At 40.6% G+C, this 14,939-nt stretch overlaps 2 protein-coding genes across 4 annotated transcripts in view; one reads left to right on the top strand and one right to left on the bottom strand.

Moving 5' to 3' along the window:
• The window catches only part of CLHC1 (clathrin heavy chain linker domain containing 1), a 37,436-nt gene extending 26,039 nt beyond the window's left edge, over positions 1 to 11,397 (bottom strand). For 2 of the 3 annotated variants that reach the window (XM_032411173.1, XM_032411174.1), the window contains exon 1: positions 387 to 707. In XM_032411173.1, coding sequence (XP_032267064.1) covers positions 387 to 465 — 79 coding nt within the window. In that variant the 5' untranslated portion in view covers positions 466 to 707. Of the gene's footprint in view, positions 1 to 386; positions 708 to 4,699; positions 4,959 to 11,329 lie in introns of those variants that run through there. The other variant, XM_032411176.1, reaches the window with a different exon arrangement.
• Positions 10,185 to 14,158, top strand: RPS27A (ribosomal protein S27a). The gene is made up of 7 exons (XM_032411211.1): positions 10,185 to 10,410; positions 11,710 to 11,802; positions 11,901 to 11,965; positions 12,515 to 12,569; positions 12,990 to 13,075; positions 13,443 to 13,574; positions 13,967 to 14,158. The coding sequence occupies exons 1-7, from the start codon at positions 10,185 to 10,187 to the stop codon at positions 14,114 to 14,116; spliced, it is 807 nt and encodes a 268-aa protein (XP_032267102.1). The 3' UTR covers positions 14,117 to 14,158.
• The last annotated feature ends 781 nt before the right edge of the window (positions 14,159 to 14,939 follow it).

The following is a 14,939-nucleotide window of genomic DNA, read 5'->3' as shown; positions in this document are numbered from 1 at the left end:
CTCAGATACTTATACATGAATGTTCATAGTGGCATTATTCACAATACCCAGAGGTAGAAACAACCCAAGTATCCATCAACAGATAATTAGATAAAAATGTGGTGTATTCATAAAATGGAATATTATTCAACCACAAAAAGGAAAGAAATTCTGATATATGCTACAACACCGAATGGAGGGTATTGAACTGTTGCTTCTTTCTATAACTACTTTTAGGATCTCCTTATCTTTGACAATTTCACTATGATAAATCTAGTTGAGAATCTCTTAATATTTACAATGCTTGGGATTTGGGGGGCTAAGAACCACTGTTTATAGTTACATTAACTAGGTAATATCACCAAGTAACAATTATCACCTTTTGGGCTACTTACTAATATACTTACTTTGTTTCAAGTTGGATTGTTCTTTTCCTGTGATACACCATCGCTGTGGGCTCCGCTGCCAAAGCTTTAAGTTTTCCATGAAGACAAAATGCAGTTCTTTGGCCTTCCTTCATTGTCTCAATAAAGGCATCATATTCTTTTTTGATCGAAGTAAGAATGGATTTGTATGCAGTGACATACTCTATTACCTGAAACATGATTTTTCTGCCTATGGTACTGAATTTTTTTTCTAGAAGACTATGGAACAAAAGCCTTGCAAACAGCATTGTAGATTATTTCTTAAATGAAACATGATGAGCAGTTAGAAGTCTTAAATTTTAATACCCAGGGTATTAAAGACAACTAATATTTACTGAATATGCACTTTGTGAATCATTACAATACTATGAACTTAAATATTTTTGCTCTACTTAGTATGAACACGTACATGATATGATGTCAGTTAAAACCAATACCAGGTTTAATTATCTCAATTATAGATCTTTGAAATATAATTGCCTATCATCCCTTACTGTCTCCAAATTTAGTCTCTGGCTTCATTCAGACCTTAAAATCCTGGATTCCTCTCACCTCTCTCTTTTTCTAACCTATCAGCTCCTACTGGCTAATCAATATTCTCAATTCCCCAATTGCATTTCTATTGCTAAGATGTCAAGTGCAACTATAGAAAACCTGCTACATATTCATGGTTTCCAATGGTGTGTGTAAGTACAGAATATCTCTAGAAGGATAATAAAAGGAAATGGAAACAGTGGGTGCCTGCAGAGAAGCAAAGAGGAAGCAGGGTCTGAGGTGAAAAGGACCTGACTTTCCATTGTATATTCTTCTTTATTGGCTTTCTTTTCTTTTTTTCTTTTTCTTTCCTTCCTTCCTTCCTTCTTTCCTTCCTCCCTTCCTTCTTGCCTATCTTGTGTATGCATTACCCATGCAAAAATAGCTAACAAGCATTTTAAGTAAATTAAAAAACAAAAAATTATAAATATTTATGGTTTCCAAATTCTGCACATGAGGCTTTTAGAAGGGATCAATATGTATAGGGAATAGATATGATCAATCCATAATTTTCTCCGAAAGCTATAATTATGCTGTCTATCCCAGCTACATCTCTAGTCTCTGGTATCCCCCATTGGTTTTCTGTTAGCTAAACAGTATCTAGAAAAAATTATCTGGTCTGGAAGAGATCTGGTCTATCAAGAAAGAGCACAAGCAGATTACAGATCAGTGGTAAATACCAGTAGAGGATATGTGAGTGGGAGATCCTGGTTGTCTTTTTGACATGACCATATTACCCATCTACCCAAACCAGGAGGACAGCCACCCAGGAACCTTTAATGAAACAGAGGCCATTTGTCTGCAGTCTTCCAAATCAAATACCCCACTGTTCCTGGCCATCCTCCACTTCACATGCCTCTGGGATATGCCACAACAATCCAATATAGTTTGGAAACGTAATGGAGAAAAAACGTACTTGTAGTGACGCCACAATCAGCTCCCATACCTGCTTGCTAAAAGACACAGATTTCAGAAGAACACGAATGGGAACCGCTGAGAACGCACAGGAGATGCGTAGAAGTAAAGGAAGCACAGTGGCATGCCAGAGGCAGAATCCAGTTTTGCTTGACTCACAAAAATATTTTAAAATGTAGGAAATTTCACCAAAAACTGTATTTCCATTTCTCTTGAAAACTCTGAAAAATCTACCAACATGAACCCCCATTCCTTAATGGCAGTAATCAGCTGGAGCTTTAGACTGAACTGGTTCTTTATTTTGCCACAGTCCTCGTGATCCCTTATTCTCTTATAGCCAACCCACTTAACTCTTTCATACGGTCTTCCTGGCTCTACATCATTCAAGTCTGAGGGTCAGGTTTGCATTAAACTCAAGAGACTTGGTAAGTACAGGGGTCTGGGGAAGAAGAGGAAGGGTAGTCATTCCACCTCAGCTCCTATATATGGACAGAGGCTATTTGTACATGCTACCAGAAGCACAAAAACCAGCCATTTCCAGAGGACAGTTGCCTCATAATTCACCTATTTCTGTAGAAGCTCACTCTTCCTAGCTTTGGTCTGCCTTGCTTACTAAGTCTTTGGCTCTTTCTATAACCTACCCTCAATTCTTGTTACAGGAGTTTCAGGTCCTCTTTGCTTTGATTCAGGCACGGTTCACTAGGTAAAATCCTCTATGTGTGTTTGTAAGCAGAATTTGGTATTTGCTCTGATTCCAAGTATTCAGAGATGCAAGTTAATACTTTCATCTTTGCCTAATTAGATCCTTCCAAGGAAAGAAGGAAGATTAGAGAAAGCAGTCATTAATAGTTTATTAACCAGCAAATATGCTAGAATAACATGAAAATGGAAAGATCAGGGACGCCTGGGCAGCTCAGTGGGTTAAGAATCTGCCTTTGGCTCAGGTCATGATCCCAGGTTCTGGGATTGAGTCCCACATTGGGCTCCTTGCTCAGCGGGGAGCCTGCTTCTCCCTCTGCCTGCCGCTCCCCCTGCTTGTTCTCTCCCTCTCTCTCTCTCCCACGCTTTCTCTCTGGCAAATAAATAAATAAAATCTTAAAAAAAAGAAAGAAAGAAAGAAAGAAAACGGAAAGACCAATCATCTTTAGAAACTAGAAGAAAAGTTTCTCTAAGTGCCAAATAATTTCTATTTCAGACACTGTCTCAGTCCTAAAGAACAGAATTCTTTACAAGGCACAAATGTACAACGGACAGAAAGTGCACATGGAAATCTTGGGAGGTAGGGAGAAAAGGACTATAGATGTAAATATTATCTTTTATTTATTCCCATGTCTTTTCTTTAAGAATTAAATTAACCAACACCACCTCCAAAATGACTTTACTAGAACTATACTAATTTAAAGCAGACAACTCTTCATGTAAGAAAACTTCCAACAAGTGTCAGCATTTGGACATGCAAAGATAAGCATGTCACTGTTATGATAACTTTCCTTTGCTGGTTTCAGGTAAGTAGAGTCTTAGCATAATTCTTGATATTGATGAAACCATTCAAAACACTGCCTTTAAACATTCATCCAATACATTCCTTAATGACTCAAAAGCAAAATCACTGATCATAATGACATATAAAATGAAGCTAACCTGCCAATGTACCAATTCTAAAAGATGGTGTTTCTAGATGACTTAAAAGAAAAGACTGTTTCTTTATTTTACACTCTTATGAATACTCATCAATTTTCTTAATTCCACTTGTAGGTATAGATCACTACTTTGTGCTCATTTTTCCTTAGAGTGATGCACTGTGTTTTTAATTAGAGGAGAAATAAGATTCATAGTGTATACTGTTTAAAAATTAAACAAAAGACTGAGTTCCTATTTTGCCCGTGGCTGTTTTACTCAGAAACCAATAGTCTACAGAATTCTTAAGATAAATAATTATTTCTTCTGAGTAAGGAGGAAAGGATGCTGATTTCACTTATTTAACTGCCAGGGCATCTTCCAAGGGGGTTAAAGAAAGTAAGGATTAAGAAAAAAAAAAATAGAACCAAAGGGGAAACTGCAATTGTTTGTAAGGAAAAACAAGTGTTTTTAAAACCTTAAAAAGCAAAATCAAATGTTATATAAAGCCATAACATTTTCTTTCTTTTTTTTTTTTAAGATTTTATTTATTTGACAGAGAGAGACACAGCGAGAGAGGGAACCCAAGCAGGGCGAGTGGGAGAGGGAGAAGCAGGCTTCCCGCAGAGCAGGGAGCCCGATGTGGGGCTCAATCCCAGGACCCTGGGATCATGACCCGAGCCGAAGGCAGACGCTTAACGACTGAGCCACCCAGGCGCCCCAGCCATAACATTTTCTAAACTCATCTATTTCCAGTGTTCAGTCCAGTCAAACCTCTTGTTTACTGGACCTATGTAGACCTCTAACTCACCAAGGGTTCCAACTTAATATGCTAGATCAAATCTCAGCCAACACTTTAATGGTATCACAAACAAACCCAAAACAACAACTACCAGGTTCCTGCTTGGCAGCCTAATTCCTAACAAATCAGATATTTTTAGATAAAAGGCCAAAATGATGTTAGAAGGCACAACTAAGTTGTTGCTCAAAAACTGACAGCCTGCACTCAAGCTAAAACAATTGAAACATTCGTTAACTACCTAGTGATAGAAATCCAGCACTGTATTTTCCCCATTCATCCCCTCCCAATACACTGGATGAACTTCTCAAAATTGACAAATGAATTGTACTCAAACAAGCAGTGATGTTACTAAGGCAGGAAGATTAGTTGTCAAGATAGACCATTTCTACCCCATGAAAACTCCCTCATCTTAAGAGCATTTTGATACCTTATCAAAAACGTTTCGATATATGATGTAATATTCATCAGCAGGTCCTTCCTCAGTACAGCCCACTCTTTCAGTTTCTGTGATTATGTATCTTTGCATACTTTCCAAAAATTCCTTGTCACTTCTACTAATGATAGGAGGGAGAACTGCATGTTTATTTATTTCTTGGATGGACATATGTCACAATCTGCACACTTGTTCACCAGAGAAGAGTTAAGTCTTGACTTGCTTTTGCAACAAAACCAAAACTTTGGTAAGCCTGAAAAAAAAAAAGACCATCAATTGATCTGAAGCTTAAGATAAGTTAAGACATTTCTAATAAATTTACAATAAATTAAAACTGGTCTAAAATGTGTATTTGTCATGGGAAAAAAATTTCCCATGAATCTCAGAGATAAATATTTCAACCTATGAATTAAAAGGTCTAACCTACTGTCAAGTGCTATACCTCTGGGATAGAAATACCAAACACCAGTCAATAAAGAGCACTTTTCTTAGTAACCAAGCCTATGTGTCATGTGATTGGGTGGTTTCTTATGTTTAATTCATTACTTTCTAACAGAATTTACCAAGTTTGGAAGCCTCCTCATGATACAAACAAGGTCAGATACTTCTCTACCCATGTGCTTACTTGGCCCAGGCGTAGTCAAGAGAGCTACAAACAACTCATGAATTTATTTTATGATAAACTTTATTATAATTCTTATCATTAAAATAAACATACTAACTAAAAAGTAAGACGTCAGAACTTCTGCTAAAACCCATCCATCAGTGATATCAAAGATAACAGCCCTTTTCTAGCACAGTTTCAAGCAGCTACATTCCATTGCTCTTTAAGTAAAGAATCATTATCCAATTAGAGTTGGATACAGAAATTGATTCCTGAAAACTATTCACATTAACATCAAACAGAACCCATGGCTTGCTGAAAAATGTCTGGCAAGGCAAAACATTTGAACTCTTCCTAACTTCTCCCCCACCCATGTATATTCAGGTATAAAATTTGGAAAATATAAACCAAAGAAAATTAATGAAAAACTAAAAATCATCCACAATCCTCCATCCAAACATAATGATTATTTAATATTTTGGTATATTTCCTTCCAGTTTTATAATTATAAAAATTAGGATCACGCTCTATATTCAGCTTTGTATCTTCATGTTTTCCACTTAATATTAAAAGCACTTTTCCCTATGGTAAGCGCTGTGAATTCTGTAAGACTGATGAATCACAGACCTGTACCTCTGAAACAAATAATACATTATATGTTTAAAAAAAGAAGATAGCAGGAAGGGAAAAATGAAGGGGGGGAAATCGGAGGGGGAGACGAACCATGAGAGACTATGGACGCTGAGAAACAAACTGAGGGTTCTAGAGGGGAGGGGGGTGAGGGGGTGGGTTAGCCTGGTGATGGGTATTAAAGAGGGCACGTACTGAATGGAGCACTGGGTGTTATACGCAAACAATGAATCATGGAACACTACATCAAAAATAAATGATAGTAATGTCTGGTGACTAACATAATAAAATAAAATTAATTTATTAAAAAAAAAAAAGCACTTTTCTATGTTGTTGAATAGTTTTCAAAAACATGACTTCTAGGGATGCCTGAGTGGCTCAGTTAGTTAAGCGTCTCCCTTCCACTCAGGTCATGACCCCAGGGTCCTGGGATAAGAGTCCCATGTCAGGCTCCCTGCTCCGAGGGGAGCCTGCTTCTCCCTCTGTCTGCTGCTCCCCCTGCTTGTGCTCTCTCTCTGACAAACAAATAAATAAAATTCTTAAAAAAAAAAAAAGACTTCTAATGATTGTGTAGTATTTCATGGTATGATACACCATACTTTTTTTTTTTTTTTGAGAGAGAGAGGCGGGGCTCACGCACAAGCAAGGGGTTGGGTGGTGGAGGGGAGAGGGGGGCAGAGGGAGGAGAAGCAGACTCCCCGCTGAGCAGGGAGCAAGCAGGGAGCCTGATGCGAGGACCCTGAGATCATGACCTGGCAGAAGGCAGGCAGCTGCTTAACCGACTGAGCCACCCAGGAGCCCATACTTTATCACTCCCCCACTGTTGGACATTTACACTATAATAAATAATGCTGCAATGAATAAATGTCTAAATCAATTTTACCATGTTTTAGCAATATAATTAATATCTGGTTATTTAAAATGACATATATGGCCTATAAATCCTGCCCACAGGTCATAGGCACGAGAGAGAAACCAAAATAATTATCAAAGTTTAAAAGACCTAATTTACTTTATGTTGATGAACTGGATAATGAAAAACCAATTTATAAATGAACATAAGTAGTTCCAATAAGGTAAAAACCCATAAATGGATCAACAGTTTTCCCATGTGAGAAATCAATTTCCTTATTCATTCATTCAACTAATATTTATTGTTTACTAAATGCCAGCATTATTTTATAGCTAGAAATTCAGTAATAAATAAGATAAAGTTCTTGGTTCCTTGGAGCTTATAATCTAGTAGGAGAAACAGACTATAAATAATGTAATTTCAGATAGTAAAAGATAATGGTCAAAGGAGGAAGGAATGGGTGTGACCACTGGAGACTTAGTGGTTACATCTGAATGCCAGTGGCCTCCTATTAACCTTAGGATAATATCCAAGTTCCTTTACTTAGCCTATGAATGCCCTAGAGGAACCAGGTAGTCCCTTTCTCTCTGTCCAAATCTAGCCTTTTCATGCTCCTGCCCTTCTCATAACCCCCCTCCCCACTCCCATGAATTTGCTGAGAGTCCTGCATAACTCTTTCCCATCTCTGTATTCCCTCCCTCCATCCTCAGCACTCCCTGCCCCCTCCAAGATAACACTCATACCACCACTCTCATTCACTTGGCTTCTACTCGTTTTTCAGATTTCAGCTTATACAGCTCCAGGAAAGCTGCCCTGAATTCCCTTAAACTTGGTCAACTTCTACATTCTCCCATGGTACTGTGCACTTCCTCTATCCATGGTATTATCACTCAGCCACTCTATAATAGTGACTTTCTGTTTACATTCTCTATCTCAATAGGCAGGAACCAATATGTTCTCACTCCCCATTATCCTTCCCTACCTATACACATTCCAGTGCATAGTACAATTTCTAGCAGAATATCTACTTTAAAAAAATGCTTAATAATCAATAATCACTGAGCAATAATGTGGTCTGCTCATAAGACATGACTTGTGGTGCCTCAAACCAGAACACAGCTAAAGTGACCGTTTCTCAGCATCTACAAAATGCCCGAGTCACATAAACCAACTCAGATGACCTTTCACTCCCTCATTCATATTAGACACAAAGGGATACAGAGAAAATGAGTCACAAAGATTCCCAGTCAAGTCTATTGGGCTAGTTAAATAAGCCATTGCTACAGAGCAGAGAAGGCAGTGTGACAAGGGGGCCACAATGGGCTCCAAAAGCCCAGAGGGGCACCTCACTAGTCTGTGGGAGAGGGCAGGGAAACATCTAATGGAACAACACCTAGGGCAATACTTATATTGTGCCGCACTTATTTATTCATTAAGTTGGGGGAGGGGGAGGCACTCACCAACTGTGTCTGCCACTATTCTAGACACTAGAGATACAGCATCAAACAAAACAAAGTCCTGAACCTCTCAGAGGTTACATTCAAACAGGAAGGCAGACAACACCCACAAATACAGATGACACATGGGGCTAAGTTGTATAAACAAATAAAACAAAGAATGGGGACTAGAAAGAAGGTGGGAGGGTGCTATTTTATGCAAGGCATTAAGTTGGGAAAGAGGAAAGCCCTCATGATAAGGTGACATTTTATTTATTTACTTTTAAATCTTTAAACTTTTTTTTTTTTTAAGATTTTCTTTATTTGTCAGAGAGACAGAGACAGAGAGAGCCCAAGCAGGGCGAGCAGCAGGCAGAGGGAGAAGCAGGCTCCCTGCCGAGCAAAGGAGCCTGACGCTGGACTCGATCCCAGGACTCCAGGATCATGACCTGACCTGAAGGCAAATGCTTAACCGACTGAGCCACCCAGGCGTCCCAACAAGGTGACATTTTAAAAAGGAGTTTAAAGATTCCTGGGAGGAGTGGTGGATGCAGACAGAGCAGCAAGTGCAAAAGCCTCAAAGCAGGGCACGTCTGACAAACAGCAGGAAGGCCAGTGGGGCTAGAAGAGAAAGGGACAAAGGATTGATAAGGTCAGAGAGGTAGCTGCCAGATCATGCAGGATATGAGGCCTTGAAGGCAGGACCACGACCAGCTCCCCCATGGGGCATCTTTGTACAGGTTAGAAAAAGGTGTCCCTTTCACTAGGCAGACTTGGCAAGAGGAACGATGGGTTGGAACACGGCCATGTCGTTCCAGTGCTGGAGCAACAGCCTCACTTATAGGAATTTATGCTTCACTCTTGGTGACACGGGAAGTCATTGGAGGGCTATGGGCAGAAGAGTGACAGCTGACATACATCTTCAAAGAACCTTTCTTGCTGCTCTGTGAAGACAAGGGTCAAAGCTGGAAGAACTGTTAGGAGTTTACTGCAATAATCTGGGCAAAAGATAATGGTGGCTTGAATCAGGGTGGTTACGGTAGAGGTGGTGAGAAGTGTTCTGCATAGAGAATAAAGCCAAGAAGAATTTGCTGTGCATAAGAAAGTACGTGGATATGAGAGAGCAGTCAAGGATGACCATAAAGTTTTTGGCCTTAGCAATGAGAAGATGGGAATTGCCATTTACAGAGATGGGAAGAGCAATTTCGTGAGATCAGGACTTCGGGCTTGCCTATGAGAGGTGTTGAGTAGTCAGTTGGATATGTGAGGGTGGAGTTCTAGTGAGTGGTCTGAGTGAGAGATAAGTTTATACGTCATGCGCATATAAATGGTATTTAAAAGTTGAGACAGATGGGGCACCTGGGTGGCTCAGTTTATTAAGTGTCCAACTCTTGATCTCAGCTCAGGTCTTGATCTCAGGGTCATGAATTCAAGCCCCACATTGGGCTCCACACTGGGCATGGAACCTACTTAAAATAAAATTTAAAAATAAATAAAATAGGGGTGCCTGGGTGGCTCAGTCAGTTAAGCATCTGACTCTTGATGCTCAGGTCATGATCTCAGGGTCCTGGGATGGAGTCCCGCATCGGGCTCCCTGCTCAGTGGGAAGTCTGCTTCTCCCTTTCCCTCTGCTCCTCCCTCTCAAATAAATAAATAAAATCTTTAAAAATTAATTAATTAATTAAATAGAGTTATGAGACAGAATGAAAATGACCTAGAAAATGTCAAAAAGCAGAGGTCCAAGGACTGGGCCTTGGGTGGCACTCCAAAGTTTAGAGGTCTGGTAGATCAAGAGAAAGAAGCAAAAACAGCCTGGAAAAGTGTTCAGGAAAGTAGAAGTGAGAGAGGTATCCTGGAAGTCAGGTGAAAAAAAGTGTTTCAAAGAGGGAGGGAGTAATCAACTGTGTCAAATGCTGACAGATCAAGTAAGATTAAATGACCAGTGAATTTAGCAACATGGTGGTGATTAGTGACCCAGAGGAGCTATTCCACTGTAATGGTAGGGACAAAAACCTAATAGGAGTAGATACAATCAATGGAAGGGGAAAACTGAAGACAATGAGTATAGACAACTCTTTGAAGGAGTTTTGTTGTAAAGATGGAGACAAGTTGGCAGAATATGGGATGAACAATGTTCCAGGAAGAAGAAATGGATTTTTAGAAGTGCCAAAGCATGAGAGAGGTAAGCTAGGAACTTCAATTAGCTCAGTCATTAAAGTGTAAACGGAGTAATGGGTTTGATAGAATAGGCTGTAAGGGAGGCAGAGGCAGAATATCATACTAAAGAATTTGGATTTTATCCTGAAGGTGAAGTAGAATAATGACATAATCATCTTTACTTTTTAGAATGTTTTGGAGGCAAAGTGAGGATGCGTTAGAAAAGGAGCAAGACTGAAGACAGGTGAGAAGTTAGACAATTAACTCTTCGAAGAGAAAATTAAGGAGGGCCTGAATTTGGGGTTGGGGATACAGAGGAGAGGGCATAGAGAGATAAACAGAAAAGACATTAGGAAGGCACATTAGAAAAGATTCCGTGGTTTGTGCAGTGGAGAAAGGCCAAAAGAAGGTGTAACTTGCTTCTAACTGGCCCGCCTTGCTAGGCGAGAACCCTGCACATACTCCCAAATTCTTCCCCTTGAAAGATTTCCTTCACAACCATTTCCAAGGTCGCGACTTGGAAATTTTACAACTAGTCGTTCCGCAGGTTTCTTACCCATATTTTAGTTTGAAAACTCCTGAGATTTTCAACATATTAAACTGTTTCACACTAAGGAGTCCTACACGAGGCCCAGAACTTTCCTCTGACTAGGACAGATTTGGGGGTTGAAGACGGGGAGGAGCTACGGGATAGAAAAAGATGAACCCAAGGTTTTGAATACTACCTATCTTTGGCTGGAGCTGGCCACAGGAATTCCCTTCCCTTGGAGGCCAAAGCGTCCGCTGGCACATTGTTGATCTTCCGCCCCTCACCCCCTGTGTATGTGAGTGAACGACACCTTCGTTCCCCGACCCTTCTCCCGCTTAACCTTTTCTCTTAGTCATTTCCGACCCCCGTTTCCACCTCAAACCATTACTCCGCCTCTCCCATCCTCCCTCCTCACCTGAACCCCTTTCTCCAAACACTGACCCCAACACTTGGAGATAGTTACTAGGGAACCGGAGGTGTGGAACTGCACCCTGGGACGAGTAGTCCTAACTAAAAGAAAGCAATGAAAAACTACAATTCCCAGAAGACAGTTCTTTTTCCTCCTTTTTCCTCAATAAGGACCCCCTCAGCCCCACCCCCTTTTAAAGACCCTCCTAGCCACGTGGCTTGTATGGGAAAAGCCTTTTAAAGCCATTTTTCATTTGTTTAAATCTACTATTTCGAGAGCATTCTGAGGGTTAAAGTGAGAAACAAGTTCAGGCCAGAGAGGAGGAATGAGTTTCACGCCCCAGTCCGGCATGTGGCTAGACAGCCTCTGTGACAAGTCCGGCATTTGACGTGGTCGCCTAAGAGGTGGGGCCTCTGGTGGGGGCGCCGGGAAACCCCGTGGGCCGGCGCGTTGCTTTCCTTTCCGATCCGCCATCTGTGGTGAGTGTGTGCTCTTGGCCTCTCTCCGGCCAGTGGTCTACCCGGCGCCCTCATATGTTCCCACGTCTGACCCTTCGCTTCCTTTTCCTCAACTGCAGGTGGAACCGCCGCCAAGATGCAGATTTTCGTGAAAACCCTTACGGGGAAGACCATCACCCTCGAGGTACGGGCTAGGTGGCGTGAGGAAGTCAAGGCCGGAATAAGGGCCTGAAGTGGAGCCAGGGACCCGTGCCGCTTTCTGCCGTAGAATATGTTTCTGAGTCTGGGTTCTGAAAACTGGCCCTGAATTAGTTGTTGGCTTAGGGCTGGCTGTCGATGCCTGAAGTGTGAGCTATCACCTCTTAAGTAGTTAATTAGTAGGGGCTTAGGGCTGGCTCTCGATGCCTGAAGTGTGAGCTATCACCTCTTGAGTAGTTCTGTCCAGGTAGCCAAAGCAGGGGGCCCGCGCTGGGGGAGGGAAGGACGCGCTCTCACCGGTGGGCGCGAGCGCGTGTGGCGCAGCCGCCGCCGTCCGCCCTTGGTTGGGCTCAGGAAGTGTGCTCGCCGGCGGCAGTCCTGGGGCGGCTGCCTGCCCTCTGGGTGAGTGGTCAGCTCTGCTGGGTAGGCTTCGGCCTTCCACCGGCTTGGTTCTGTAGTAACTTGCAAATTGAATTAGGCGTTTATTCTAGTTTCTTACTGTGTTATCGATTCATTTGCTTTTTTAAACTTGTAGGTTGAACCCTCGGATACAATAGAAAATGTAAAGGCCAAGATTCAGGATAAGGAAGGCAAGTAATATTTTCTAGTTCAGAGAAATTAACCTGTACTGGCGCCAGCCTAACTACTGGACATACCTGCTGGTGGTGGGGTGGGAAGAGGTCGGATTGACAAAGTGAAATGCTTTTAAAATAGTAACGAATGTTTGTGAGCATGGGGCCATCCAGGGGTGCTCTTCACATGTGTGGAATTTGGGTGAGCTATTTAATTTTCTACGCCTGCTTGATTTGTAAAATAAAGGTAATGTTACATGTATTAACTGTTGTTGGGATTAAATAAGGTCAGTTGTGCAAGCATTTAAAATCGTGCCTCGCCTATAGTAAGAACTCAGTGACTGCTCTTAGTACCCTTTATTTGATTAAGAATTATCCATAAATCTAAGCAGATACGCTTGTTCTGATGTGACTTGATTTTTTGTTTTTTTGTTTTAGGAATTCCTCCTGATCAGCAGAGACTGATCTTTGCTGGCAAGCAACTGGAAGATGGACGCACTTTGTCTGACTACAACATTCAAAAGGTCTGTTTGGAGGAAAGAGCAGTCCTTTAAATGTAAATCTTACTTTGTAAGTTTTGATCAACACACAAAAGTGGGGGAGAATAACAGACTAGCAGTAGATTTCTAGGTGACTCCGGCATTAACACTTCAGAAACACTGCTGTAGTTTCTCACATTCTGGATTGTGTAGATTGCATCCCATGGTGTGACTTAATATGTTCTTAAATCTTCCTATAAACAAGTCGTTAATTCCCTCCCCCAAAACTTCCTTATGTGTGGTATTGTGTACTTATCACATCCGGTTAGAAAGTGCGCGAAGCTAGTTGCCCCTTAATGGAATATGAGCATTAAATGTAATTATTTTAAAGCCTGTTTCATCCTCTTAACAGGAGTCTACTCTTCATCTTGTGTTGAGACTTCGTGGTGGTGCTAAGAAAAGGAAGAAGAAGTCTTATACCACTCCCAAGAAGAATAAGCATAAGAGAAAGAAGGTTAAACTGGCCGTCCTGAAATACTATAAGGTGAGCTAACTTAATAAAAATGTTTTTATCTGTTGATTAATAAATTTTGTTTGCATCTCTGGTTTCAAACGTTCTTTTAAAGTTTTCTTTTCTTTTTGGTATTTGATCAAGCTTCGTATGATGAGGTTCACTTTTAGCTGCTTATTCCAAACTGAGTTCTGATTTTGAAGTCAGATCTGGGTTTAGGTCTTAACTTTGTCACCACTTGCAAGGCTAGACTACTGTGAACTATTTTGTTGTAATTACTAGTGAGGATTTGGAGCGTTTTGGTTTTTAAATAAAAAAACTACCACTGTTTTGTGATTTTAAAGTAGTTAAATATTTTGAGTCACTTAACTTAGACTTCAGAATATGTTGTAAAATTATCTTAACAGCAGGTTTGTACTTTTTAGGTGGATGAGAATGGCAAAATCAGTCGCCTTCGTCGGGAGTGCCCTTCAGATGAGTGTGGTGCTGGAGTTTTCATGGCTAGCCACTTCGACAGACATTATTGTGGCAAATGTTGTCTGACTTACTGCTTCAACAAACCAGAAGACAAGTAATTGTATATGGGTTAATAATAAAAGACAGGAACTAACATTTAATTGTTGCATTTTATTCCAGTGACTTTGAGTGGTTTTAAGTATCCAATTGATCACACCATTTTGATAAACTACATATACTTTGGCAGAAAAATTAAGATTGTATTTAATATGAACTATCTAGATATAAGCCAGTTTGTTTCTGTCAGTTTTTTATGTCCGCACTATTGAAATTTTGGACCAGATAATTCTTTGTTGTGGGGGCTATCCTTGTGCATCATGGCCTCTACACACCTGATGCCATTAGCACACCACCCATTCTCACCACTAGGTATATCCAGACTTGCCAAATGATCCCTGGGATGGTGAGGAAGGGGGGACCTGCCCATTGATCTCCACTTAGAGAAACACTGATTCGGATGAATTGGTGTTACAGCTTGCCTAAACAAAGGCTGTGACCCATTTGTTTCATACATAATAAATGTAAAAGCTAAGCTTTCAGTAATCAATTAAAAAATGTTATCCTGAGTCCCTCGGTGGTTTGGCTGGGGATATATGCTGTCTATATATAGTACAAGGGAACATTCTTCAATGTTGAGCGTGAAAACTTGGAATTTTAAACACTTTGTTCACTAGTGCTGTCAACATTGAGAAATAGTTTTGAGCAGTATTTGGCACCATATTTTGCCTGTGAGCTAAATTCAGGGAGGTTTGCTTATCTTGGTGTCACTCAATTAAAACATGCAGTTGAAGTTTACTATGAACTGATTATTACATTCAGTGGCATGCCAATACCCTTTTACCATATTCTTTCCAGGATTTCTACTTGGAGACATGCTTAAAT

The sequence above is a fragment of the Phoca vitulina genome, unplaced genomic scaffold (genome assembly GCF_004348235.1).
Source record: "Phoca vitulina isolate PV1807 unplaced genomic scaffold, GSC_HSeal_1.0 scaffold12, whole genome shotgun sequence".
Lineage (NCBI taxonomy): Eukaryota > Metazoa > Chordata > Mammalia > Carnivora > Phocidae > Phoca > Phoca vitulina.
The sequence above is the reverse complement of the archived record's forward strand: the minus strand, read 5'-3'. Positions and strand labels throughout refer to the sequence as shown.